We start from the raw sequence: 27,982 nt of genomic DNA, 5'->3' as shown, positions 1-27,982 counted from the left end.
ATTTCTAATTCTGGATGGCCACTTAACCACCAGGAAAATCCCTCTGGTACTCAAAAAATAGTTTTGCAGTTTTCTTCAGTTTAGGATCCGTATGAGAAGCCGGGTGATGGTGGTACATGCCTTTGATCCCAGCACTTGGGAGGCAGAGGCAGGTGGATCTCTGAATTCAGGCCTGCTCTACAGAGCTAGTTCCAAGACAGCCAAGGCTACACAGAGAAATCCTATCTCGAAAAACAAAAAACAAATATAAAAATTAGTATGAGAAGTTAGATATTAAGAGAGTTGTTTAGTTTTAGAGACAGAGTATATGTAGCCTTGGTATACACCACGGTGGCCTTGAATTCACAGAAATCCACCTGCCTCTGCCACTGGAGTGCTGGGAGTAAAGGCCTGTGCCACCATGCACAGAAAGAGAATGCCTTCATATTTTTTGGGAAAGCCTTGAGGTAGCACTTGTGTTGGTCTTTAAGTCAAGTTCCTCTTAGCCCTGCCTTCCAACTGTTGGGATTGTAAGTGTGTGTCAACATGCCCAGAAATAAGATGTCCTTTAAGTAACTTAGATGTTTGGACTTGTAGTGTGAGGCTCTTGAGAAGAGATACGTTTCTGCTGTGTTGATGTCTCAAGAATTATAGCCAGCAGAGCAGACACTGGACCTGAGAGAGTAAGAGGCTAGAAAAGGCCAGGCGTTGGTGTGTGTGCTTGTCCAACAGTGAACACACTGGAGCACACACACCCGTGCACAAGCAGGGTTTCTCCTGCTGATTCGTTTCAACTCCACCTTGGAGACTTAACAGATTTCTGGCAGCACTCAAGTACTGCCAGATGCAGGCTTGTATATGAGGAGTATGGTGAGCAGGAGAATGACTACCCCCAATGCATCTCTATTCTAACCCCTGAAATGTATGAATGCCATCCTCAACCCTTTTACAGGTGTTGCCTAAGACCATCAGAAAAAAGATATGTACATTACAATTTGTAAGAGTAGCAGAATTAGAGTTATGACATAGCAACGAAAATAATTTCATGGTTGGGGTCATCACTACATGAGGAACTGTATTCAAGGGTCCAGCATTAGGAAGGTTGAGAACCACTGGTGTAGGTCATCAGGATGAGCCCACTGTAATCACGGGTGCCAGAGACTAGCTTTGCAGTTAGGCTTCTAGACCCATCTTAAGTGTCCCTTCGGCTTGGCCTTCCACTTTTCCTCTTTGCTGCTGGTTGAGAACTGAACCTAAGGCACCATGCATGCTGGGGAGGAGTTCTACACTGAGCCGGTTTCCTGCTTTTAAAGACCCTCTGTTGGTCTTCCCTTCAGCTCAGCCCACTCCTGTTACCAGGAGTGCTTTTTCTTTCTTAATAGACCGTCACTATAATAAGACACCAGCAATCTCTTCTATTATTGCCCTAACGATAATTACCAGATGGTTTAAAACAATAAACTGTTAGGTTTGAGTCCAGGCTAGGTGACCTTCGGGCAAGCAGTTTATTAAAGAGCCTGACAGTGGCAAGGTGAAGGAAGGGAGGGAGCAGAGTTGTTCTAAGTTCTCTCGTGATGAAGGTGGTTCAGGGGAGGTGCTCCGACCTGGGCTGACATCGCCTAACTGCACTCGGAGACACAGTTTGTTGTATTTTTGGCTTTAGAAAGTGTTTAAGAGGTTCCAATGATGTCGGGCGTGGTGGTGCAGTTTTAATCCCACCCAGCCTGGTCTACCTGCCAAATTCCAGCTAAACAATGAGAGCCTGCTTCAGAACAACAGAATAAAAAGGTCCCAAGAACATCCCAGGGAAAGGGATTCTGGAAGAATGGGCCTAGCTGGCATGTGGTAACACTGTCTGACTGCAGCCCTTCTGGTTTTGGTTTTCTGGGAAAGTGAGGTCCCAGGAAGGGGTCCGGTCAACTTAGCACTTCTGCGAGCTGTGAAAGACAGCAGGACGTATGGCAGGATCCGCCAGAGTCTTCATAGCAGCTGGGTTTGGTTTTTTGACACAGTTTTTTCTGTGTAGCTCTGCCTGTCCTGGAACTCACTCTGTAGACCAAGGCTAGCTTCGAACTCAGCGATCCGCCTGCCTCTGCCCCCCAGCTGCTGGATTAAACGGCGTGCGCTACCACTGCTGGGCTTAACATTTGTCTTAATAGTTAACACTCCGTGTCGTGATTGCAGCCCGGTCAGAGTCTCCGCACACTGGTTACCCACAGACCTATAACTCCTCTGCACATACGCCGAAGTGGCGGCCTTGCCCCTCCTCCTCAGCCGAAAAGCGGTCGGATCCTAACCATAATTTAGCAGGCCAGGTCCTGCCCCGCCACTCTGTGCGTCAGGGAAGGTTGGGGCGCCGGGGGCCACACACCCAAGACTCAGAGGCGCTCAGAGACCGCCTCTGCGCCTGCGCACGGCACAGCAGCACAGATTTGCTACAACACGGATTCCCACGCGGAAGAACTTCCCGGAAGTGACGGCTCCTCCGGAACTGATTAGTTGCTAGTTTGTCCCGCCCTTACGCGTGCGCACTGTCAGCACGGAAGCACGCCATGGAGGACCAAGAAGCGCTGGGGTTTGAACACATGGGGCTGGATCCCCGGCTCCTGCAGGTATGGGGACGGTTGTGGAGCTGGGACCCGGCGTGGCGCCGCACTCGGCGCCGCCTGAGCCGCGTCCTCTCCCTTCTTAGGCTGTCGCCGACTTGGGCTGGTCGCGACCGACGCTGATCCAGGAGAAGGCCATACCTCTGGCACTGGAGGGGAAGGACCTCCTGGCCCGCGCCCGCACAGGCTCCGGGAAGACTGCAGCTTATGCTCTTCCGATGCTGCAGTTGCTTCTGCACAAGAAGGCGGTAGGTAGCGAGAGGGGCGGTGGGCACGAGGAAGGAAGCCCCAGAAGCCTGGGGAGGGAAGGGTCCCTCTGTGCAAAGGTTTCTCTTGCTCCCTTGCTCGTGTTTGGCGGGCTAGAGAGAACCAGGTCCATTTGCAGCATAAGCTCAGAGCTCGAGTTCAGGTTACCTGGCTCTCTACCCAGGCCTTGCTGCCACCACCACCGGCCGTGTTGTAATCTTGAGTAAACCGTTTTTTATCTAGAGAATACACATCAGCTCCATGCCTAGTCTGTGTTAATTTCCGACATGCACCAAGTTATTTTCAAATTTCAGTGCTCGTGAAAGCTCTCCCTTCAGTGTTTTGAGGTGGGCAGGATTAAGAGTTTATCAGAACATAGCTAAGTCATTGTATTGTACGGTCCCCACAGTTCGGAAGAGGTGGAGAAAAGCATCAGGTGGACCCAGTACTTTTTGGGGGCGGAGGTGGGGAGGTTTCGAGACAGGGTTTCTCTGTGTAGTTTTGGTGCCTGTCCTGGATCTCGCTCTGTAGACCAGGCTGGCCTTGAACTCACAGAGATCCACCTGTCTCTGCCTCCCGAGTGCTGGGATTAAAGGTGTGCATCACCGCCGCCCAGTACTTTTAACAGTCTTTAATTCATGCTTTTACAGACAGGTCCTGTAATGGAACAGGCTGTGAGAGGCCTTGTCCTTGTTCCTACTAAGGAGCTGGCCCGGCAGGCCCAGTCCATGATCCAGCAGCTGGCTGCCTATTGTGCCCGGGATGTGCGAGTGGCTAATGTCTCAGCTGCTGAAGACACAGCTGCTCAGAGGTAGGTGAAAGCTGCCGGGTTCTAAAGGAACGGAGCTATGCAAAGATGTGGCTTTGGTTTTTGTGAACAGCGAGAGAAGGCAGGTCTGCCAGAGTGAGGTTCTGGAGGCTAAATCCGTGCTCCCTGTAACTTGCCGCCTGCAGAGCTGTGTTGATGGAGAAGCCAGATGTGGTGGTGGGGACACCGTCCCGAGTATTAAACCACTTACAGCGGGACGGCTTGGAGCTCCGTGACTCCCTGGAGCTGCTGGTGGTAGACGAGGCTGACCTTCTTTTTTCCTTTGGCTTTGAAGACGAGCTCAAGAGTCTTCTCTGGTAAGGAAGAGACGGAAGTGGCGCCTAGTGGGGCCCTCCGTGAGTCCAGACTTGGAGTGGGGTGGGTGGGACTCGAGCCTGACCACGTCCTGTTTGTCCTGGTTTTTCCTCCAGTCACTTGCCCCGGATTTACCAGGCCTTCCTCATGTCGGCCACTTTCAACGAGGACGTACAAGCTCTGAAGGAGCTGGTGCTACATAACCCGGTAAGGGGTGCTGAGGGAGCCTTTGGAGCTGGAGCCGGGGACACCCCAGTCCAAACTATGCTTTGCCTAGAAGGCTTACCTGGGGTCACTGTGTCCTCAAGGGGAGCCAAAATTCTAAGATCAGAGTTCTCTTGTATATATTGCAGTCTTCAGAACCATCTTGTAGGCCTTCCGTGCTGCATGCTGTCTCTGTTTCTCTTTGTTGTGTGCACTGATGCTGTATGTATAGTATATATATGTATAGTGTACATATGTATAGTATACATGTATAGTATATATGTATAGTTTCTGTGTACCACAATAGTTAGGGTGCTTTGAGTTCTTAGGTACGACCCTAGGGGTAGGGTGTGTGTGGGGGAGATGGGGTGATGGCTCACTGTCTGCTCTGCACTAATGTGGGTGCTTTGGTTGGCGAGGCAGTGGCCATAGCGTGGTGCCTCTTCCCGTTCTTTCCTGATCACAGGTGTATCTTTTAGGTTACCCTCAAGTTGCAGGAGTCGCAGCTGCCGGGGCCAGACCAGCTGCAGCAGTTTCAGGTGGTCTGTGAGACTGAAGAAGACAAATTCTTGCTGCTCTATACCCTGCTCAAGCTGTCACTGATTCGGGGCAAAGCCTTGCTCTTTGTCAACACTCTAGAGAGGGGTTACCGGCTCCGTCTTTTCCTGGAACAGTTCAGCATCCCCTCCTGCGTGCTCAATGGAGAACTCCCGCTGCGCTCCAGGTTTGTTCCGGTCTGTGTCTTGGTGAAGAGAAGCTGAGAAGAAACATGGAAGGAAAACCCAGTTCATTCTTTTCTTTTTGTAAGAGTTAAGGCTGGCCTTGAATTTCAATCCTCCTGCCTCAGTTTTCCAAGTGCTGGAATTAAAGCGATGGGCCAGCTCACACAGCTTCTCCCCTCTCCTCCCTTTGCAGTGCTAGGGAGTGAACCCAGAGCCTGTTCATACTGGACAAGCGCTCAGCCGCTGAGTGCTACACCCAGCCCCGTGTTCTTGTTTCTTTCTCTCTCTTTTTTTTCTTGAGATAGGGTTTCTCTATGTAACCTTGGTTGTCCTGGAACTTGCTCTGTAGATCAGGCTGGCCCCAAACTCATAGAGATCCACCTGCCTCTGCCTCCCAAGTGCTAGGATTAAAGGCATGTGCCACCACTGCCCGGCTTTGTTCCTGTTTTTTAAGCACTTGCTGGGGCTCAGACTCTCAACATACCTGATGAGTATTTCTCACAACCCTGAAATACTTACTGGTGCTCCATTTAGGGGAAGAAATTATTTATTTTTATTTTTTATATGCATGGGTGTTTTGCTTGCGTGTACTTACGTATTTATGCCTGACGCCTGTGGATGCCAGAAGAGGGTGCTGGAGCTCTTAAAATTGGAGTTACAGACAACTCATTAGCCACCATATTGGTACTGGGAATAGAGCGTGGATCCTCTGGGAGAGCAGCCAGTGAATTTAACCACTGAGCCCGTTACTCCGTTTCCAACTGAGGAAGTTGAGGCCCAGGCCTGAAGATGATAAAGGAGATTCAAGAGGACAAAGTGGGAGAGGGTGGTGGTTAGGATGACGCTAGGGCCGGGAGGGGCCCCTTGTGCCGCAGGCTGACCGTTCCTCTCCGACTGCAGGTGCCACATCATCTCACAGTTCAACCAAGGCTTCTATGATTGTGTCATAGCAACAGATGCTGAAATCCTGGGACCCCCAGTCAAAGGCAAGCGGCGAGGCCGAGGGTCCAAAGGAGACAAGTAAGTCCACAGTTCTCTTTTATCAGCATCCCCCCAAGAGGCCCGTCTCTGCATTTGTCAGGCTAAAGCCAAAGTGCATAGAGCCGACACTCTGGACGGTTATACCAGGGAGTCCTGTGGGCCTTGCTTAGCTCCCTGGACAGACATGGAGAAGTAGAGAAGGTGGTCGGGGCTCTGCTTGCACGTTCAGCACAGGGTCAGGCTGGGCAAGGGGTGACGTGAGCTGACTTACAGGGGAGATGGTCCAGTCGGCCCCGGGCATGTGACTGTGATATGCAGAGAACATGTTTCTGGGGGCAAGGGGACACTCTCTAGGTGTTGCCTGCTTGAAGAGTTCAGGGTCGCAGGGGTGGTTTGTGGGTCATTGTGTTCTGCTACTGCCCAGAACTGAGGTCAGGGCAAGGGTTTGGCCCTGAGGTAATTGAGCTTTGCTTACAAAGTAGTTTAGAGACTGAACTTGAGAATGCCTTTCCAGAGGGTAAGGATCTGGCTGACATTGGGCTGTTTCCCCAGGGCCTCAGATCCAGAGTCAGGTGTGGCCCGGGGCATAGACTTCCACCACGTGTCTGCCGTACTCAACTTCGATCTTCCTCCCACTCCAGAAGCCTATGTTCATCGAGCTGGCAGGTAGGAGGATGGCACTGTGGTGAGCCAGGGCATGCTGAAGGAGTTGGGGTGATGTGGACAGGCCAGTGATGCATGTTTGATCCCCTCCCATTGTAGGACAGCTCGAGCCAACAACCCAGGCATAGTTCTGACCTTTGTGCTGCCCACGGAACAGTCTTCCTTGGGAAAGATTGAGTCGCTTCTCAGTGGAGGTAAGAGCCCTTGCTCCATGCTCTTGGGTCTCGAGAAGCCAGGCTTCTCCCATCACACCTTGAAACCTACCACAGTACCTAGTATGTTGATGCACCCCTGTCATTGAAGAGCATGGGGGAGTGAGACATGATGATTGACACTTTGAGGCTAGCCTGGGATATATATCAAGACTCTTTTGTTGTTGCTACTTTTAAATCAAGGAATGGATCAGTGGTTAAGGGTACTTGCTGCTCCTTCAGAGGACTTAGGTTCAGTCCCTAGCATCCACTTGGTAGTTCATAGCTGTCTGTAGCTCCAGCACCCTCTTTTGGCCTCTGCAGGCATCAGGCATGTACATGGTGGGTTGTGAGTCTGAGGCTGTGATGGCACACGGGGCTCAAGGACACACCCTTGACCAAAGCATCTTGGGAACTGCTCTTAGACCCAAGTGTAGTGAGGCTGAGTCGTCTCAGGGGATAGCCTTCTTCAGGAAAGAGGAGCAGCAGGCTGCCAGGGAAGGCCTTCCACGGCCCTGCCCTCAGCCTCACTGCTGCCTTCTCCCCAGAGGGCGAGGCTCCCATCCTGCTTCCTTACCAGTTCCACATGGAGGAGATCGAAAGCTTTCGCTATCGCTGCAGGGTAAGCTCAACACTAGGGTGGGCAAGGGGGTGGTTGTGGAATGGGCTGTGACCCAGGGATTGTACCCTGTTGCTGAACACTCGGGTGTAAGGCTGTCTGACCCTGGTCTGCCCACAGGATGCCATGCGCTCAGTGACCAAACAGGCCATTCGAGAGGCGAGATTGAAGGAGATCAAGGAGGAGCTTCTGCACTCAGAGAAGCTCAAGGTGAGGGCAAGCTTGGGAGCTGTCCTTTTTGAGGGCTGGCCAAGCTCTGGGGAGTGAGAAGCAGAGAGCTGGGCAGTGTGCTGGCCTTTGGCAGGGAAACAAGAAGCCAGCTGAAAGACAGCTGGTCTGCTGGGAGGGGGGGGGGGGCGGCACACTTCATGACGGGCACTTGGCATTAGACACAAGTGAGATACGTGGGGTTGGGGTGTGCATTCATGCACATTCATCGCAACACTACCAGGGAGCCAAAGATGGAAGCCCCGTCGTGGGTCCACACCAGGGGCCTTAGAGTGTACCGGCCATACCTGGATGTTACACAGACACTGGAAGGAGTGAAGAGGCTCTTGGTGTGATGAGGAATCTCATCTGTGATTCAGAGTGTTGTTGTTTGTGTCATAGCGAAGGATGTCCTTGTGCAGGGCATGTCCTTGTACCCGTGGCTGGGACTCAGAAGAACTAGAATCTAGCTGCCCGGTGTTGCAAACATTCCAGAGTTGACAGATTTCCAGGAGGTGGTGATAATTTGGCATTGCTGCAGCATGCAGTGCCTTACTTGGCCAGCAGAGGTCAGCTGTGCAAACCATGAGAAGTCCGTCCTGGTTCGTGCTAGGCCCTGGCTGTCCAGGAGGGTGAAGAGCAGAGTGGTAGACAAACTTCGTGATGTCACTTTTTGTGCCTCTTAAACTTTGAGCTCTCTCTGCCTGTCAGACATACTTTGAAGACAATCCCAGGGACCTCCAGCTGCTACGCCATGATCTGCCCTTGCACCCTGCGGTGGTAAAACCTCATCTGGGCAATGTCCCTGACTACTTGGGTGAGTGTTGCTGAGGATGAGGAGACTGGAGGAAATGGCCTGCCTTTTTTTGGCCATCTTCTGCCAGCCCCTGTGCTTGGTGTTGGGAAAGCTTCTTGCACGTGAGAGGATCTAGAGACCCATCAGCACAGCATGTGTGAACATGAACTGTGCTGACATGTACTATCTCATGTAGACTCTCCTCCCTTCCCCAACCCTCCCCTCCCTTCCCTCTTTCTTCTCTCTGGATTGTTGATACTCCCTGTGTAATCCTGGCTGTCCTGGAACTCACTCTGTAGACCAAGTTGGCCTTGAACTTAGGGATCCGCCTGTCAGTGCCTCCTGAGTGCCAGGATTAAAGGTGTGCGCCACCACTGCCTGGCTGGAACTGTTTCTTGGGTCAGGACTGGAGATTGTGCTGCAGGTGTAGGGTAGCACTGAGAAGGGAATGGGACAGTGCTGGAGGCCAGGTCTCTTGGGGTAGAGGGACTGTAACTGGAGTTTAGAAGCAGGGGTGAGGCTGCGCTAAGGCCCAGCATCTCTTCCAGTTCCTGCTGCTCTTCGTGGCCTTGTGCATCCTCGAAAGAAACGGAGAAAGCTGCCCCCCTGTAGGAAGGCTAAGGTATGTCTCCTGGGAGTCTTGGGACAGTAGCGGGGTTCCTTCCCTCCTTGCCCTTCATCTTCAGCAGCTGCCTTGCCTGAGGGAGGGATAGGACTCCCAGGGATAGGGTGTGGGCTTGTGGTTTCGCACAGCTGCCCGAAGGCTCTGTTTCTGACCGTAGCTGGCCTCCCTCACATTGTCTGCAGCAGCTACTAGTCTCTGGCCTGTGGCACGGGGGTCTTGCCAGATGCCGGCACTGTCCACTCTGTTGGGACCATCTGACTGTTTCTCACAACTAACTTGTGACTCTGCCCCTGTAGAAGGTGAAGACCCAGAACCCACTGCGCGACTTCAGGCACAGGGGAAAGAAACCCAAACTCACAGCAAAGCCCTCCTGAGATGGCCTGGGCCTGAGGACACTGAATTGGCATCCTGACCTGGATGGAGTGAGTGGGCTTCCCACTCTGTGGGCACACTCTGATGCTCACTGTCTGGACAGACTGTACTTTGAAGCAGCAGCCTTGGGCACCCCATCTCCTTGGTACTGCTGGGCTGCCATCCTGCTGCTTAACAGAATAAAGATTCTGGCTGCCCAGGCTGTGAGCCTCTGGCCTTTCGAAGAGACTGCTTTCCCAAGTTTCCAGAGTTGACAAACTTTCCAAAGGTGGTATTGTCTGGCTTTGCTGCTGCATGTAGTACCACGATTAGCCAGCAGAGGTCAGCTGTGGAAGCCATGAGAAGCCTGTCCTGATGCTGCTGGTCCAGTGTTGGGCCATGGCTGACCCAGAGCCCTGTATCTAGTTCCTGTAGCTCTGTTGATCCAGATCAGCTGATAGATGGGCTTGTGTTCCCAGGTCAGGGCATTCCTGACCACAAGCCCCTGGATCTCACCAGCACATTCGTGTTCACATTCAGAGGGAAAAGTCACTGAGCCCTGGGATCCAAAGCAGCCGGCTTCCCTTCCTGGATGAAAGATGTGTGATAATTCTTGTCTGTTTCAGTTATATGAGTGGTAGTATAATGAATGCACACACATGACACCTGTTTTAGGGTTTCTATTACTGTGAAGAGACACCATGACCACAGCAACTCTTATAAAGGAAGACATTTATTTGGGGTGGTTTTCATTTGCCGAAGTTTAGTCCATTATCATCATGGTGGGACATGGCTGCGAGCAGGCAGACATAGTGCTGGAGGAGCTGAGAATTATTCACAGACAACCAGAAGTGAACTATGACATTGGGTGTAGCTTGAGCATAGGAGACCTCAAAGCCCACCCCCACAGGGGCACACTTCCTCCCACAAGGCCACACCTCCTAATAGTGCCACTCCCATGGGGGTCACTTTCTTTCATACCACCACAACCGCCCTTCCCCCGTGTCCTAACAGCACTGGCTACAGGAGCACTCAGAGGAAGTGCTTCTCAGCTCGCCCAGCATCCTGTGTGCCCCCTGTACTACAGTGTCACTCTATGATTGTCTGCTTGTCGCTTGCCTGTTGGGCATCATTAGGCTAGGCTGTGGTGGGAGGAGACAATGGAGAAGAGAAAAGTGTCAAATCTAAAGTGAGGCTTTGGCTATCGTTAGGGTGTGTGGTGTAAGTGACAGGATCTGAGTTTGTGGTTTCTACAAAGCGACAGGAATTGTCAGTGGGTAGATGTATTCCAGAGCCTCGATGCCCACAGTGTTTGTACAGTCATGTCCAGTTGAACTGAGAAAAAGTCCTTAGAGCTGGAGACAAAGAACAACTCTGGGGGCTGGAAAGGTGATTTCCTGGATAGCATGCTTGCTGTGCAAGTAGCGAGGGCCTGAGTGTGTGCCCTTAGCATCCATGTAAAAGCTGGGTATGGCGGTCTGCATCTGCAGCTCTGTTGTGGGCCTTGTAGGCGGGGAGAGCGAATGATCCTTGGAGCTTCTGGCTAGACAGTAGCTGAAACAGCAAGCTCTGGGTTCAGTGAAAGGCCTGATCTCAATAAGCTGGAAAGCAATAGAGGAAGACTCTGGCCTCAACTTGTGGCCTCTGCATGCAAAATAGCATGTACCATCATGCACAAAAAGAGCAACTCCTGGCCTTTCCCATCCTGCTTTGTTGACAGCCCTGGACAGCTGAGTGCACTAAGTTGAATGTTGCGTCCATGTCTGCTCTTAACAGGATACATTTTCCTGTGGCTTCTATGATCCTCTCACTTTAGTTACCATGGTGAGGACATATGCACCAGAACCAAATAATAGATTTCCCTAGGAGATTTTTCTGGGGAGATGAAGCTGGTACTCTGCTGTGTGACATCATCAAGGAGTGGGACCAGAGCTGTGGTGGAGAGCATGGCAGCTGTTACATGTATGCTTTCCAACTTAGAAACCCTTGAGGAGGCTTAAAAGTGACTCAGTAGGATTGGCAAAATGGCCCAGCAGGTAAAGGTGGTTGCCAACAAGGTGTATGAACCAAATTCAATCTCGAACCCACATGGTCGAAGGAGAGCTGACTCCCACATACGTACCACAGCCTTTGTGACCCCTTCATACAAATAAATTGAAAACTGAAGCAACCTGGTCGAGATGAGGTCACATAGTATGTGGGACTAGGTAGGGTTTGGAGGCTGGCCAGGCCAGCGGTACAGGACCATAGGTCTTAGGTGTCTACTGCAGTAGCTGCTGTTCTTGGGACCTCTGCCACCACTCCGTCCTGTCCCACGAAGGGGATGTGTGAGGTAATCTGTTGCAGTTGCAACAGGCCCATCCCTTTGGGGAATGAAATGACTTAGGCTGTGGAGAAAACGTTCCCTGTGTTTTCTGAATCTATTTGGGAGAGATGTAGAGCTCACTGTCTTCGCTTACTATTGCTGTGATGAAACACCATAACCAAAGTAACTCGAGCAGGAGAGAGTTTAGCTTACAGTTCATCATCAAAAGTAGGGAGGGCAGGAGCCTGGAGGCAGGAGTTGATGCAGAGGCCATGGAGGGGTGCTGCTTAATGGCTTAGCCTGCTTTCTAATAGAACTCAGGACTACCAGTCCTAGGATGGCACAACCAACAATGGACTGTGCCCTCTCTCATCAATCACTAAGAAAATGCCCTACAGTCATGCCTACAGCCTGCTCACAAGGAGGCATTTTCTTAATTGAAGTTCCCTCTTGAATGATTTCAGCTTCTGTCAAGTTGACATAAATAAAATGCCCAAATGACCTTGTCATGTGTGAAGATTCAGGTGCTTGGGGTTAGCAGGGTTGTTGTCTCTTGGACTCAGTTTGGGAATGAAGTCTCTTACTAACCTTACAACAACTCATCTAAACTAGGACAGGATGGCCCGAGGCTAGGCATACTCATAGTAGAGTCAAGAATGGGCTACCTGGGGCTAGGAGGCATTTGGCAAGGTAAGCCTGGAAAGGAAGAAAGTGGCAGGGCTTGCTGGAAGCTTGAGGCTTCGCCAAGCAGTAGAAAACAAAACAAAACAAAAAACCCAGGCAGTTCTACAGTCTGGGGGTGCCCTACAATCTGACATTTTCTTTTCTTTTTTTCTCCCCTCTCCCCCAACCCTGATGGTTTCTCTGTGTAGCTTTGGAGCCTATCCTGGAACTCAGATCTGCCTCTGCCTCCCAAGTGTTGGGATTAAAGGCGTGCGCCACCACCGCCTGCCTCAGTCTGACGTTTTTATTTACACCTGGGCAACCTGCTGTTCCTTGGCCATGACCTTATTTACAATCAGGAACAAGACAGTCTGCCTGCAAGAACATTTATGGGAACCAAGAATTGGACCCCTAGCCAGGCAGTGGTGTCACACATCTAGAGGCAGGTAGATCTCTGAGTTCAAGGCCAGCCTGATCTACAGAGTGAGTTCCAGGATAGCCACGACTACACAGAGAAACCCTGTCTGGGAGGATTTGGACCCCTGAGCTACAGTTGACTTCACAAGTTAGGACTTGTACCATCTGTTTCTGCCTGTAGGAGGAAAAGCATTGTGTATTCCTCAAGGCTTGCATCCCAGGGTAGAGGGTTGACATTTTGGTAGTTCCCAAACTGGGAGATGGTCAGGATGGGGAAGCCAGGATCCTGGAGGTTTGAATTGGTCGGAGGGACTGCTGAAGCAGGAAGGGCAGGGGGGGATGGCAGTCCTGCAGGGGACCTACTTGTGCAAATTCCCTGGGAATGAAGGTACATTTGAAGATGAAAATACCAGTGTGGTTGTCACCAAAGATTGTGACAGATTGAAATTCATCGGTTTGAACTTGGAAATCTGAACGCCTCCTGTAAAAGGTGAAAGGAGTGCTGGGTTCTTAGAGGATGGCATCCTGACCAGATAGTCATATCATGTTGATAATGGGACAGGGTGTGTCCAGAAACCTCTGGACCGAAGGTTGCTCCGTACTAATTCTCTGCTTGCATCTGCCAAGGATTAATGACTCAGCTTTTGAGGAACCCATCGTGGGACTTTGACCTTTACAATTGATGTCCCTGGGAGGAAATAGTGATAAGGAAGAACTTGAGCATGGAGACGCCTCAGCTCATGCTATCCTCCTTTCCCAGGAAAATGACTATGAGAGGTTCACCTTACAGAAGGGCCTGCAAATTGCTGCTACTTTCCATTTACAACAGACTGCTTCTTCCACCCTCCCTCTCTCCCTCCTTCCTCCCCTCCCTCCCCCTCTCTCTTTTTTGGTTTTTTCAAGACAGGGTTTCTCTGTATAGCAGCCCAAGCTGCCCTGGAACTTGCTTTGTGGACCAGGCTGGCCTAAAATACACAGAGATCTATCTGCCTCTGCCTCTGCCTCAGCCTCTGCCTCCTGAGTTCTGTAATTAAAGGTGTGTGCCACCATGATTGGCTCATTTCCTTTTCTAATTTTTTATGTTTATTTTTATTTTATGTGTCTGGGTGATTTGTGAGACCCTCTCTCTCTTTTTAACAAGGATAAAGGAAGGAGAAAGTTGGTTCACTGAAGAGGGCTGAGTAGACCTGCTGTGTGCTGGGCATACACACTCATTACTTATTCTTCCTGAGACACCTCCAGAACTGGACAGGTCCAGCCTTTCCAGCTCAGCCACCTGACTGCCTACACATGTACCAACAAACCACAGGAATCACATTGAATGTGATAAAGGTGTCTGTGGCCATGACAGTTACAGAGCAAGGCACATCAAGAGGGTCTTTTGTGACAGAGCAACACATCTTCACATACCCAGCATGGCATGGTTATAGAGGCTTGGCCCGCCCATCACAGCCACTTACTGGCCATATGGCCTCGTAAGGAGAGACGTTGCCATTTTGAATCCCCTGTAAGAGGTGACAACATGCTATCTGGAGGGCTCCTCTGGAGGCTAATGCAGCACAAAGGTGAAGTGCTGGTACGATGTAGTGTGGCCCTCCTCTGGGCTGACACCTGGTGCCTCTCAAATGTTCATACAATGCCCTCCCCCCAACCCCCATGTACACCAAATTTCAAAGCCATCCTCATAGAATACAGGGGTTTGGGGCTGAGATAGGCTCAGAGGTGTTTGCCTAACGTGCCGAAGACCTCGGTTCTGTTTCCAGGTTTATCAGCCGACTGCTTGTTCTGCAGATCTAGGGCAGGGCTTGGGATTCTGTGTTCCTGACGGCTCTCTTGCAAGCTGAGGCCCGTTCTCTGCTGCCTAGACCGCCATTTGAGGTTCACCACTCATCTGTCTTGCAGATAGATAAACAGTGATGCCAGGGGAGAGTCCTGTCCAAATATCTCTAGCCTGCCAAGTTCAGACCTGTTGTGAGGCTGCTCGAACAGCCAGGGGCAGGACATTCATCTACTTCAAATTTTCAGGAAGGTGAAGAAGGTTACTACCTAACCATATTCCATTCAGTATTTGGAATGCAATTGCATTTCTCAAAAAAAAAAAAAAAGTAGCATGGGGGCATTGTTTTCTGTGGAATTCAAGTTTAGCTGTGTCCTGTGTATATGTTATATTTTGCAGGCCCAGGGCATTAATCCTTTCTCACCCAGCATGTCTTCCTCCAGGAAGCAGTCCTGAACCCAGTCTGTGCCTCTGGTAACTGTCTCAACTCATGAAACTTCAGTTTCTAGCAGCTTGCCCACCCTGTGGGCATGCTCTGAAGGCAGATGCATGGTAAGTTGTTTGTGTGTTCCTGGGTGCAGCTAAAGACAAAAGCTTTGCCCTAAGAATATCAATACCTTTCTTTTCTCTGGTCCAAGGATCTTGAAGAAAATGTCCAATTAAATGGGGAAGGAAAGATCTCATATGGAAAGAACCCACTTGGCAGGGTTGGACTCTGCACCCAGCACAGCAGGCATGACCCAGAAGGCTTTCACGTCATCTCCATGACTCAGAGCTTAGATGGGAGGCCCCAGCTACACTCCTCCCAAGGGCAGAGATGTACCAGAGGCCCCATGTTTGAAAAGACTGGCTAACAGATGTGGACGCCCATATCCCCTAAACACCAGCTCTGTAGGCAGAGACTGTCTGTCTGAGAGGTCTTGCTGCAGGCCTCTTTCAGACTTTTTGTGGTCCTGACAGTCTGCAGTGCAAGTGATTGGCTTAAGGTTAGAAACTGCAGTGCTGTGTTACAGACGATGACCGCAAGGTCAAGAGTTCCTGGACAAAGGCTACCAACCAGCTCTGGTGACGCTTTGAGGATTAGATGCCTCATAGATTCTAAGCATGAATGGCCAGTCCCTCTGGCCTCATCTCAGCTCAAACTGGACACAGGGCACATGGTCTCCATCTTCCCCTGCTCTGCAGTTTGGGTTTACCTTCCCCCTGTTCGGTGGTCTGTGTTCAGTGTTCTTGACCCTGCCCAGGTTGAGACTCACTGCTAGAAGCTATCTATTACAGAGGAAGAGGGTCGCTGGTCAACACAGATGGACTGCACTGCCCACTCTCTCCTCCAAGCAGCTGGCAAGGAAGTACTAGACACCTCTTTATTCAGAAGCCACCATTAACAAGAGAACTGCCTCCTGAAAGTTGTCTTCTGACCCATATGTACACATGTGCCCTGCACAATGATCACATGAACACTAATGCAGGAGAACACAATAATGCAAAAAAAGAAAAGAAAAACAAATTATGTAGTTTTTCTTTTCTTCTCTGTGCTTTTGATGGGCAAGAAATCCCTGTGATGTTTTTCATCTCAGTGTTTTTTTTTTTTTCTTTTTTTTTTTTTTTTGGTTTTTCGAGACAGGGTTTCTCTGTGTAGCTTTGCGCCTTTCCTGGCACTCACTTGGTAGCCCAGGCTGGCCTCGAACTCACAGAGATCCTCCTGGCTCTGCCTCCCGAGTGCTGGGATTAAAGGCATGCGCCACCACCGCCCGGCTCATCTCAGTGTTTTTTAGCTTTCGATCCTCTATTATTTTTCTTTTCTGTGTAACAGTCCTGGCTGTCCTAGAACTCGCTTTGTAGACCAGGCTGGCCTCGAACTCACAGAGATCTGCCTGCCTTTGCCACCACCATGCCTGGCTTACTTTGTTGTTATTGTTGTTGCTCTTTTTTTTTTTTTTTTTTTGAGACTGGGTCTCTCTATTATGTAGCTCTCTAGGTGGTCCTGGAATTTGCTACGCAGACCAGGCTGGCCTTGAACTCAGAAATCCGTCTGCCTCTGCCTCCTGAATTCTGAGATTAAGGGTGTGTGCCGCCATGCCCAGCCTTTCCTTTTTATTTTGAGCTGAGGATTCACTAAGTTTCCCAGGCTGTCCTGCCTTGAACTTGCAGTTTCCCCAGCCTCCTGAGTAGTTGGGTTACAGGCCTGTACCCAAGGCCTGCTTTAGTATGGATTTCTCAATTTCTTCTTTGGATTGTTCACTTTTAGTTAATTAATTAATGGTTTTTTCAAGACAGGGTTTCTCTGTGTAGCCCTGGTTGTCCTGGAACTCACTCTGTAGACCAGGCTGGCCTCAAATTCAGAGATCCTTCTGCCTCTGCCTCCCAAGTGCTGGATTAAAGGTGTGCACCACCACAGCCCAGCAATAATACAGTTTTGAAAAGATTTATTTTTATTTTATGTGTCTAAGTGTTTTGCCTGCATCTATGTACAAGTACCATATGCATGCCTAGTACACATGGAAGCTGAAAAAGGGCATGGATACCCTGGGACTGGAGTTTCAGATGGTTGTGAACCACTATGTTGGAACCTGGGTCTTCTGGAAATGCAGAGTATGTTCTTACCTGCTGAGCTATCTCTCCAGCCCCAATATATGATTTTTCTATTAATAAATAGTGCATTCTAATTGGTAAACCGAATCCAAGAACACATCAAAAAATTATCCACCATGACCAAATAGGTTTCATCCCAGGGATGCAAGGATGGTTCAACATACAAAAATCTGTCAATGTAATACACCATATAAACAAACTGAAAGAAAAAAACCACATGATCATCTCATTAGATGCTGAAAAAGTATTTGACAAAATCCAACACCCCTTCATGATAAAGGTCTTGGAGAGATCAGGAATACAAGGAACATTCCTAAACATAATAAAGGCAATTTACAGCAAGCCAACAGCCAACATCAAATTAAACGGAGGAAAAACTCAAAGCGATTCCACTAAAATCAGGAACAAGACAAGGCTGTCCACTCTCTCCATATGTATTAAATATAGTACTTCAAGTTCTAGCTAGAGAATTAAGACAACAAAAGGAGATCAAGGGGATACAAATTGGAAAGGAAGAAGTCAAACTTTCATTATTTGCAGATGATATGATAGTATACATAAGTGACCCCAAAAGTTCTACCAGGGAACTCCTGCAGCTGATAAACTCCTTCAGTAAAGTGGCAGGATACAAGATCAACACAAAAAAAATCAGTAGCCCTCCTAATCACAAATGATAAAAGGGCTGAGAAAGAAGTCAGAGAAACATCACCCTTTACAATAGCCACAAATAATATCAAATACCTTGGGGTAACACTAACTAAACAAGTGAAGGATCTGTTTGATAAGAACTTTAAGTCTCTAAAGAACGAAATTGAAGAAGATATCAGAAAAATGGAAGGATCTCCCATGCTCATGGATAGGTAGGATTGACATAGTAAAAATGGCAATCTTACCAAAAGCAATCTACAGATTCAATGCAATCCCCATCAAAATCCCAACACAATTCTTCACAGACCTGGAAAGAACAATACTCAACTTCATATGGAAAAACAAAAGACCCAGGGTAGCTAAAAGAATCCTGTACAATAAAGCAACCTCTGGAGGCATCACCATCCCTGACCTCAAGCTCTACTATAGAGCTATAGTAATAAAAACAGCTTAATACTGGTATAAAAACCGACATACGGACCAATGGAATCGAATTGAAGACCCTGACATTAATCCATGCACATATGAACACCTGATTTTTGACAAAGAAGCCAAGACTATACAATGGAAAAAAAGAAAGTATCTTCAATAAATGGTGCTGGCATAACTGGATGTCAGTATGTAAAGGATTACAAATAGATCCATATTTGTCACCATGAACAAAACTAAAGTCCAAGTGGATCAAAGACCTCAACATAAATCCAGTTACACTGAACTTGATGGAAGAGAAAGTAGGAAGTACTCTTGAACTCATTGGCACAGGAGATCACTTCCTAAATATAACACCAGCAGAACAGACACTGAGTACAACAATTAATAAATGGGACCTCTTGAAACTGAGAAGCTTTTGTAGGGCAAAAGACACGGCCAATAAGACAAAAAGACAGCCTACAGGATGGGAAAAGTCCTTCACCAACCCCACATCTGACAGAGGACTGATCTCCAAAGTATATAAAGAACTCAAGAAACTAGACATCAAAATACCGAACAATCCAATTAAAAAAATGGGCTAAAGAGCTAAACAGAGATTTCTGAAAAGAAGAATCTCAAATGGCTGAAAGACATTTAAAGAAAGGCTCAACATCCTTAGTCATCAGAGAAATGCAAATCAAAATGACTCTGAGATACCACCTTACACCTGTCAGAATGGCTATGATCAAAAACACTAAAGACAGTCTATGTTGGAGAGGATGCGGAGCAAAGGGAACACTCCTCCACTGTTGGTGGGAATGCAAACTTGTACAACCACTGTGGAAATCAGTATGGCGGTTTCTCAGAAAATTGGGAATAGATCTACCTCAAGACCCAGTCATACCACTCTTGGGCATATACCCAAGGAATGCTCAATCATACCACAAAGATACATGCTCAACTATGTTCATAGCAGCACTATTCATAATAGCCAGGACCTGGAAACAACCTAGATGCCCGTCAACTGAAGAATGGATCAAGAAAATGTGGTACATATACACAATGGAGTACTACTCAGCAGAGAAAAACAATGACAGCATGAAATTTGCAGGCAAATGGATGGAACTAGAAAATATCATCCTGAGTGAGGTAACCCAGATCCAGAAGGACAAACATGGTATGTACTCACTCATAAGTGGATACTAGATATAAAGCAAAGAACAATCAGACTGCAACCCACAGAATCAGGGAGGCTACATAGCAGGGGGGACCCTAGGATGACTGTGGCTTATAATAAGTTTTGGTTTTACTCAATCACTGGGCAAGACTCAGTGAAACTATTAGGATAAGAATTTGTACTGTATCAAGCTGATAATAGAAAAATAAATAAAAATGAAAAAAAGACAAAAAATTAAATAGTGTATTCTAGTGATTGAACTATTTTTACCTTCTAAGAATAAATCCTACTTGGCATTATGTGTAACCCCTTTTTTGTTGTTGTTTTGGGTTTTCGAGACGGTTTTTTTTTTTTTGTTTAGCTTTGAAGTCTGTCCTGGAACTCGCTCTGTAGACCAGGCTCGAACTCACAGAGATCTGCCTGCCTCTGCCTTGCCAAGTGCTGGGATTAAAGGCGTGCGCCACCACTGCCCAATATGTGTAACCCTTTTAATATGCTCTTGAATTTGGTTTGCTTGGGGGGCATTTTTAAGGAATGGTGATCTATAATTCTCTTCTTTTTAGTTTTTGCTGTAGCCCACACTTGAACTCAGGAGCCTCCTGCTTCAGTCTCCCAAGTACTTGTTCTGTGGGATGGTCTGTTTGTCAAGTGTGTTGCTAATTTGTCAATAAATAAAACACTGATTGGCCATTGGCTAGGCAGGAAGTGTAGGCGGGACAAGGAGGAGAATAAAGCTGGGAAGTGGAAGGCTGAGTCAGAGAGACACTGCCAGCCGGCATGATGACAAGCTGCATGTGAAGATGCCGGTAAGCCACGAGCCATGTGGCAAGGTATAGATTAATGGAAATGGATTAATTTAAGCTGTAAGAACAGTTAGCAAGAAGCCTGCCACGGCCATACAGTTTGTAACCAATATAAGTCTCTGTGTTTACTTGGTTGGGTCTGAGTGGCTGTGGGACTGGCGGGTGAGAGAGATTTGTCCTGACTGTGGGCCAGGCAGGAAAACTCTAGCTACATACTTGGTTTAGAGATATGCCCAGTCACACCTGATTTATAGTTTTCTTTTCTTGTAATGTCAGAATATCGTAAAAGCAGGATTCTATGAGGGTGGCCTCACAGAATTACATATTAGTTTTTCATTACAACAATGAAATGCCCGAGGCTGAGAAACTTGATAACGAAAAGGCATTTAGAGGCTGGCAAGGTGGCTCAGCAGTTACAAACACATACTGCTCTTGCAGAGGATCCAACCTGGTTTCCAGAGTTCATGTTAGCTCACAATGCCTGTAACTCCAGCTTCAGGGAGACCCTACACCTGTAGTCTCTAAGGGCATCCGCATTCACATGCACAAATGCTACCACCCATTTTAAAAACAATCTTAAAAGAAAAGATGGCCGGGCGGTGGTGGCACACGCCTTTTGTTGTTGTTGTTGTTGTTGTTGTTGTTTTTTTCCGAGACAGGGTTTCTCTGTGTAGCTTTGCGCCTCTCCTGGAACTCACTTGGTAGCCCAGGCTGGCCTTGAACTCACAGAGATCCGCCTGGCTCTGCCTCCCGAGTGCTGGGATTAAAGGCGTGCGCCACCACCGCCCGGCCTGTTTTGTTTTTTGAGACAGGGTTTCTCTGTGTAGTTTTGGTGCTTGTCCTGGATTTTGCTGTGTAGCCCAGGCTGGCCTCAAACTCACAGAGATCCGCCTGGCTCTGCCTCCCGAGTGCTGGGATTAAAGCAGAAATCCTGTCTCGAAAAACAAAACAAACAAACAAAAAAGAAAAGAAAAGATGTTTGTTTCATGATTTTGGAGGCTGAAAGTCCAAATAGCATAGTGTCAGTACTGTGGGAAGGTCATGAGAAACAAAGAGGCAGTGTGGTCTGGAGCCAGACTCAGGCTTTAACACCAACCTGCTGTAAAAATCCAGTGGTACTAGAAGAGCTGTCTTAGTCCTCGCCACAAGCAGTTCTCTTAATAACCCCAGGACCTCCAATGGGTTGCATCTCTTAAATGTTCTATATGTTATCACTGAGACCTAGATCCCACTTATAAAAGGTTCAAGCGCTGTTTATATCACCACTCATCAGCTTCCTAGGACCCACCTCTTCAAGGTCCCACCACTTTATTTTATTTTTTTTTGGGGGGGGGTTTCCAAGACAGGGTTGCTCCATGTAGTTTTGGTGCTTGTCCTGGATCTCGTTCTGTAGACCAGGCTGGCCTCGAACTCACAGAGATCTGCCTGGCTCTGCCTCCAGAGTGCTGAGATTAAAGGCTTGCGCCACCAGCACCTGGCACCCCACCACTCTATTACCACTCTGAACCAAGCTTCCAACTCACTCAAACCATCCTCAAATCTCAGCAATTGAATCTGGAGATGCTATTTCCTCTTCAACAGTTTGGAAGAGTTTCAAAAAGCCCAGTTTTGATTCTTAGGTAAATGTTTGGTGGAATTCACCAGTGAAGCCACCTGGTCCTCAGCTTTTCTTTTGGGAGAGTTTTTAAACTACTGGCTCAGTTTCCTCATTCTGTATGGGTCTATCCAGGCTTTCTACCAACGAGTCAGTTTTGGCAGTTAAAGAATAAGAACTTTACTCACTTCTGTGTTATCCGATCTGTTGGCATTCAAAGTGTTGCATTAGCCAGGTGTGGTGGTGCGGCTTTAATCTAAGCACATGGGAGGCAGAGGCAGGTGGATCTCTGTGAGTTCGAGGCCGGCCTAGTCTACAGAGTGAGTTAAAGGACAGCCAGAAACATGTAGAGAGACCCTGCCTCACAAACAAACAAACAAACAAACATCTTATTCCTACAACACTGTAAAGTTTCCACCTTCAGTTTCTTCCCTCCAACCTCCCATGTACATCTCCTCCCTTGCTCTCTCTCAGATTCACAGCCTCTTTTTCTTTAATTGATACACATATATATTATATATTAGGAATATATAAATATTTACTCTTAAATCTGTGGATACAACCTGTTTAGTCTGTATAATGTTACTTGGGTCTCCACTTTGTTAACCTTTAGAGTTCTAGTTCTAGATAATCCAAACATACCAAGAAGCCTGAGAGAAACAGCAGAGAGTTAGTTTATATGATTGGGAATGCACTTTAATGTATGTTAAAATAACAAAATGGTCGTGCGCTAAGAGGGTTGAAAAGCCTGGGTGTGATGGCTCACACCTGCATTCAGGAAGCTACGACAGGAGGGTTGCTGTGAATTCAGAGTCATCCATCTCTGGGCTACGTAGTGAGTTCCAGGCTACGTTCTTCAGCAACAGAGTAAGACTCTGTCAAAGGAAAAAAAAAGCTAGATGATGGCAGTGCCTTTAATTCCAGCACTTGGAAGACAGAGGCAGGCAGATCTCTGAGTTCAAGGCCAGTCTGGTCTACAGAGCAAGTTCCAGGACAGTCAGGGTTACATAGAGAAATTCTATCTCAAAACACCAATTTGGGGGGGAAAAAAAAAAGAATGAATGGAGGGAAGGAAGGAAAGACTACATTTTTTTTCATTTTTCTTTATTAAGAAATTTTCTACTCACTCCACATACTATCTACAGATTCCCCCTCCTCCCTCCTCCCACCCCCCAGCTCTCTTTCCCAAGCCACCTCGCATCCCCACATCCCCCAAATCGAGGTCTCCATGGGGAGTCAGCAGAGCCTAGCACACTGAGCCTAGGCAGGTCCAAGCCCCTTCCCACTGCACCAAGGCTGTGCAAGGTGTCACACCACAGGCACTGGATTCCAGAAGCCTACCTATAGACCAGGGACAGATCCCGATCTCCCTGCCTGGGTGCCCCCCAAACAGTTCGAACCAAACAACCATCTTCCGTGTCCAGAGGGCCTAATCCAGTCCCATGGGGGCTCCACAGCCACCAGTTCACAGTTCATGGGTTTCCACTAGCGTGGCCAGTCATCTCTGCACATCCTCCCATCATGATCTCGACATCCCTTGCCTACAGTATCCCTCCTCTCTCTCATCAATTGGATTCCCGGAGCTCAGCCTGATGCCTGGCCGTGGATCTCTGTATCTGCTTCCATCAGTCACTGGACCAAGGCTCTAGGATGACAGCTAGGTTATTTGTTAGGCTGGTCACCAGAGTAGACCGGTCCAGGCACCCTCTGGACCACTGCCAGCAGACCAAGGTGGGGTCAACCTTGTGGATTCCTGAAGAGCCTCCCTGGTACCCTGCCTCTTCCTATTCCCATGATGTCCTCAACTATCATGGTATCTTCCTCCCTGCCCTCCCACTCTGTTCCTGTTCCAGCTTGACCCTCCCATTTCCCTATGTTCTCATCCTCCACTCCTCACCCTCTGCCACCACCCCACACCCAGTTCACTCATCCCACTTCTCCTTCACAGGGTCATCCATGTGTCCCTCCTAGGGTCTTTCCCTGTTAGCTAGCCTTTCTGGAGTTGTTGGTTGCAGGACAGACTACATTTTATTAGTGGGATTAGGAATCCAGATGTTTTGTGACTGGTGAAATGTCATTGGTATAGCCTAGATGAGTGGATTTTATCATCTTTTCTCTTAGAACATGAAATAGCTGGGTTTGTTTTTTTTGTTTGTTTGTTTGTTTTTTTTTTGTTTTTTTCGAGACAGGGTTTCTCTGTGTAGTTTTGGTGCCTGTCCTGGATCTCGCTCTGTAGACCAGGCTGGCCTCGAACTCACAAAGATCCGCCTGCCTCTGCCTCCCAAGTGCTGGGATTAAAGGCGTGCGCCACCACCGCCCGGCCGAAATAGCTGTTTTTGAATGTCCTACTTCCCCCAGCTTCTTTGGGCTAGATGGTCCTTTGTAGGTCTCTACCTATAAACTCTACCCCAGGCACGGTTTTGAGTAGTGACCTACCTTTAAGCATTAACCACATCAGTGTTGGGATCATTCCTGCCCAGAGGGAGCAATTCTCTCTGTGTTGTAACAACTGCTGTTGTCTCTTTAAGGCAGACACAGTTGCCACCCTGGGGAAGGGAGGGGCAAAGGTGAGTAAGGGGAGGGGCAAAGGTGAGTAAGGGGAGGGGCAAGGGTGAGTAAGCACCATAAAACTGTCCTAGAATTTCAGGGCAACTTTTTTTTTTTTAAATTTACTGTTTGCTTGGTTGCTATAGACCTTTATCTATTTTTATTTTTGAGCACCTACAAAGTTGGTTCTGACATATCTGCTTGTTTTATCAATGTTTCTATGTATAGAGACTATCTTAGAGTTTCCTTGTTTGCTATCTTTCTGATATCACTCCTAATGGCCTATTTTTTTTTTTTTTTGAGATTACGTGTATACTTTAATGAATGTGGTACCTTCTGGGCCTAACAGACCTAGTTTTCCAGTAGGGCCTGGGTGAGATGGTTCCATGGGTGGATTAGGAGGAATGGAGTCCCATCACATGAATACTGAATGACCTGGTTTTTGTTTTTTGTTGTTTTGTTGTTGTTTTTTTTGTTTTGTTTTTTGTTTTTTTTTTTTCGAGACAGGGTTTCTCTGTGTAGTTTTGGTGCCTGTCCTGGATCTCGGTCTGTAGACCAGGCTGGCCTCAAACTCACAGAGATCTGTCTGGTTCTGCCTCCCAAGTGCTGGGATTAAAGGCATGTGACACCACCGCCCGGCCAAATGACCTTTTTTTTTTTTAACTATTAACTTGGCTTTTATTTATTTATTTTTTGAACATGAAAACAGGTTAAAAGTCCAGGGTTATTTTAAACAGCAAAATATTTTCTCTGTAGAAAATAGTATAAATGATAACATTTCCCAATAAGACCTTTTAAGTCAAATGATAGCTGAATTATACATATAAATATTGATTAGATTCTGGGATACAGGAGAAACCTATCTTCATCTGTTCAGAGAGCTATATTTTATTTAAATTGTGTAAGTGAGATTCCTATTCATCTTCCCCTTCACTGTTTGATTTACGGCAGGCATTTTTCTATAGGCTAATCCATAATCTAAAAAGATGTTAGCCTCCCCTCCTGAAAGTACAGCCAGCATTTTCTTTCATCAGCTTGATACGGTACAAATTTTTATCCTAACAGTGAAATGTTTCACTAAAGCTTCCCCAGTGATTGGGTGAAACCAAAACTTATTATAAGCCACAGTCATCCTAGGGTCCCCCCTGCTAGGCAGCCTCCCTGATTTAAAAAATCATTACTTATTGATACTTCAGTACCACAAGATGGTTGCTACAACACCAAATATCCGGTTTCTGTCTAGAGTATGAGAAGTGGGGAAGGCTCGAGTACCCCACCATTATGCAAGTCACATTTAATGCTGAAGTCTAGAAGTAGATCACATGCCACTGCCTGTGGCGAAGGGGGCTTAGGATACAGGGACAGCACCCTCTTCTGAACCGCAGGCACAGCCCTGCACCAAATACAGTCTTGGTTCTGAAGACAGCAAAACGAATATGCCAATGGGAGGCTGGTTACCCGCAAACAGCCAAAAGTATGACCACTCACATTCATGATGGTCAGCAAAGATAACACGGGTGACAAGCTTGACAATGTCACCTCCCCTGCCTTTCCATGTGGACTCCCAAACTCTGCATGCTGCTGGAGTACAGAGAAGCCAGATAGTGAATCTTCTTCACATCTTCGGGCCCTGCCTACATAAGCTTTCCTTGCAGACTACAAAGCAAACACCCAGACCTGGCCCCAGAAGACTGCCTTGCCCCCAACCCCAAGGTGCCCCCCGGCATAGTGTGAGATGCTGCTCTCCGCTGCTGAGTAACTACAGCGTAGCCGTAGGTGATTGTATGAATAATAAAAGTAAGTTAGAACGAGATCTCCTGGCTGGCTGTGCAGTTCAGTGGTGTAGCACACGCGTACCATGTGCAAGTCATTAGGTTCAAGTCTCAGTCCTAAGCTCTACCTCGAAAATCCAAGGGATCTTTTTTTTTTTTTTTTTTTTTTTTTTTGGGTTTTGGAGACAGGGTTTCTCTGTGTAGCTTTGTCCCTTTCCTGGAACTCACTCTGTAGACCAGGCTGGCCTCGAACTCACAGAGATCCTCCTGCCTCTGCCTCCTGAGTGCTGGGATTAAAGGCATGCGCCACCACCGCCCCTCCCCCCAGGTATCTTTTTATCATGCTACAGTTACTACCGTAGTGAAGCCTGACAAATATAATGCACGATTAGATGAGAGTGTGACGAGACACTGTACTTGCTGGCGTCACTGAGTGTCTGCTGTTTAAGGGTTGGGACTGACCCTTAGCTGGATACAAGTAACAGAATCTGATAATCTTCTGATAATCCTCATTTATCGTGAGGAATGAATTAGTGAACTCTGCCCTTCAGAGTCATAAACACGCGTAAAATCATAAATCTCAGCTCTGGGAACACATTTTAAGGAGATACACTCCCCCCCCCCAAAAAAAAAGAAGAAGAAAGAAGAGGAAGAAGACAACATATCTTAGACACAAAGGAGTCAAGTGTGTTCTTATTTATTTATTTATTTATTTATTTTATTTTTTTTTTTTTTCGAGACAGGGTTTCTCTGTGTAGCTTTGCGCCTTTTTCCTGGAACTCACTTGGTAGCCCAGGCTGGCCTCGAACTCACAGAGATCCGCCTGGCTCTGCCTCCCGAGTGCTGAGATTAAAGGCGTGCGCCACCACTGCCCGGCTATGTGTTCTTATTTATAATAAGGAAATCTTGGCAACCAGTCCAGCCTGCAGTGTTGGGAGAAGAGAACCTCGGCTGCTCTGTGGACCACAATTCCAAACACACTTGCTAATCAGAGACCAAAGGCAAAGGATTGTTAAAGCCCAGGGAGAATCAGCAGGTGTGCATGCCCGTGTCATGTGCTCATGAATGAACATGTGCCCGGGCAAGGCCTAGAGGGACCCCCATATAGGCAATGGAGGTGATTCTGGGTGATAGTCTTCCTCAATGTCCTCAGTGTGATTGTGTGGTTCTCATGCCTTTTTTTTTTTTTTTTTTTTTGTGGTTTTTCAAGACAGGGTTTCTCTGCAAAGCTTTGCGCCTTTCCTGGAACTCACTCTGTAGTCCAGGCTGGCCTTGAACTCACAGAGATCCACCTGGCTCTGCCTCCCAAGTGCTGGGATTAAAGGCGTGCACCACCATCGCCCAGCTTCTCATGCCTTTTTTGGACTTCAGAAAAGAAATCAGACCACAGATCTGGACCCTGCCTGTCTGGTGCTGGGCTGGGCACAGCTGGGCAACCCTCATGAGAACTGACACACAGAAGGCAGGGCTTCAGTAACTCTCATTTGGGCAATTGGGGTTTTCATGTGACTAGTAATTTTTTTTTTTTGAGTCTTACTCTGTAGCCCTGGCTGATCTAAAACTCACTCTGTAGACCAGGCTGGCCTTGAACTCACAGAGATCCACATGCCTCTGCCTCCAGAGAGCTGTGATTAAAGGCCTACACTACCATGTCCCTACCAGTAGTAACTTCTTGTTTTGAGGGTTTGTGATGTGGAAAAACAGTGGCTACATGTCCGGAGGTTCAGGCTTCCAGGAGTGTTTTCAATCAATGACTTGCAGGTGTGGACAGTGCCACGCCCTTATCTACTCGGGGGCAGGTCGGGGAGGGGTCCTCTAGGGTGGTTCCCTCTATGTCCTGGAGGTCTCAGGGACAGGAGCTGGTCTTTTTTAATTATTATTATTATTTATTATGTATACAGTGTTCTGTCTGCATGTGTCCCCGCACGCCAGAAGAGGGCACCAGATCTCATTACAGATGGTT

General features: G+C 47.9%; 1 protein-coding gene across 1 annotated transcript; it reads left to right on the top strand.

Annotated features, from left to right (window-relative positions):
* The first annotated feature begins 1,570 nt into the window (after positions 1-1,570).
* Ddx56 (DEAD-box helicase 56) lies at positions 1,571-9,536 on the top strand. The gene is made up of 14 exons (XM_052734454.1): positions 1,571-2,591; positions 2,672-2,833; positions 3,482-3,642; positions 3,786-3,956; positions 4,071-4,161; positions 4,638-4,882; positions 5,781-5,900; positions 6,414-6,527; positions 6,624-6,718; positions 7,264-7,337; positions 7,455-7,544; positions 8,253-8,358; positions 8,886-8,959; positions 9,259-9,536. The coding sequence occupies exons 1-14, from the start codon at positions 2,532-2,534 to the stop codon at positions 9,334-9,336; spliced, it is 1,641 nt and encodes a 546-aa protein (XP_052590414.1). The 5' UTR covers positions 1,571-2,531; the 3' UTR covers positions 9,337-9,536.
* The last annotated feature ends 18,446 nt before the right edge of the window (positions 9,537-27,982 follow it).

This window comes from Peromyscus californicus, unplaced genomic scaffold (genome assembly GCF_007827085.1).
Source record: "Peromyscus californicus insignis strain IS unplaced genomic scaffold, ASM782708v3 Scaffold_13__1_contigs__length_99412109, whole genome shotgun sequence".
NCBI lineage: Eukaryota > Metazoa > Chordata > Mammalia > Rodentia > Cricetidae > Peromyscus > Peromyscus californicus.
This window is presented reverse-complemented; position numbering and strand designations above follow the sequence as displayed.